Source organism: Austrofundulus limnaeus, unplaced genomic scaffold (genome assembly GCF_001266775.1).
Source record: "Austrofundulus limnaeus strain Quisiro unplaced genomic scaffold, Austrofundulus_limnaeus-1.0 Scaffold392, whole genome shotgun sequence".
Lineage (NCBI taxonomy): Eukaryota > Metazoa > Chordata > Actinopteri > Cyprinodontiformes > Rivulidae > Austrofundulus > Austrofundulus limnaeus.
In genome coordinates, this window is record NW_013952794.1 from 202,228 (window position 1) to 203,014 (window position 787).

Here is a 787-nt window from a genome sequence, read left to right on the forward strand (position 1 = left end):
GAGTTGTCTCTAGATATATTAATTGAAGTACAACCAACACTTTTATACAATCTTATGCTCCAGCACATCATGGGGTTATGGGGAATGAAATGGCAGACAGGATGGCTAATGTTTACCTTCCGTTGTTTGCCAACCGCCATAAAACAACATACAAGAAGGAGGAAAAAAATCCCCGTGTCCCCTCTCGGGCTCCGTAGTGTTGTTTGTTTTTCTCTGATGTGGCGCAGCAGAGGAGCTTTTGCGCTCACTCACCACAGGTTTCATGTCACACCGGGGCGATGGAGGAGAATAACATGAACTGTGTTTTCTTTGAGTGTCAGCGCAGWCTYTCARCAAAMGAAAAGAMAAAAGTAACAACATATTTCAGTGTTCRTCGCAAATCAGGCGGAGGAGACTGCGGACYTTTAACMCCTGTGGCTGATAACTTCTACAGAATATCCTTCAGACATCAGAAAGGTAAGTTCATTATTTACAAAATCAGTTCAGTATTTAATTCGCATATTTTGGTTTTAAGACCTGCTATAGGCTAACAGACATATTTCTTTTTTAAAATGCATATAAATCATGCTCATATCAAATTTAGTCGTCATAATAAATACTGCAATGAGCAAATGATCTGTTTAAAAACTGTGTGAGCYGAAAGACAATTTGATTTAAATCAGGACATTTCCCAGGAAAGTGAAACTTAACAGGCGCTGCTGGTGTTGTGTCGAGTTTTGTTTCCCCAGGCAGAGCTCAACCCCCGCCCATAGAAACCAGGCAACAGGACGAGTTCCCTGAATAAATG

The 787-nt window shown here is 41.0% G+C and overlaps 1 protein-coding gene across 1 annotated transcript in view; it reads left to right on the plus strand.

Annotated features, from left to right (window-relative positions):
• Positions 1-204: 204 nt before the first annotated feature.
• LOC106528618 (uncharacterized) overlaps positions 205-787 on the plus strand; it is a gene marked incomplete at its 3' end in the record, with an annotated part of 2,749 nt that continues 2,166 nt past the window's right edge. The window contains 1 exon segment of the mRNA XM_014023833.1: positions 205-456. Coding sequence (XP_013879287.1) covers positions 279-456 — 178 coding nt within the window.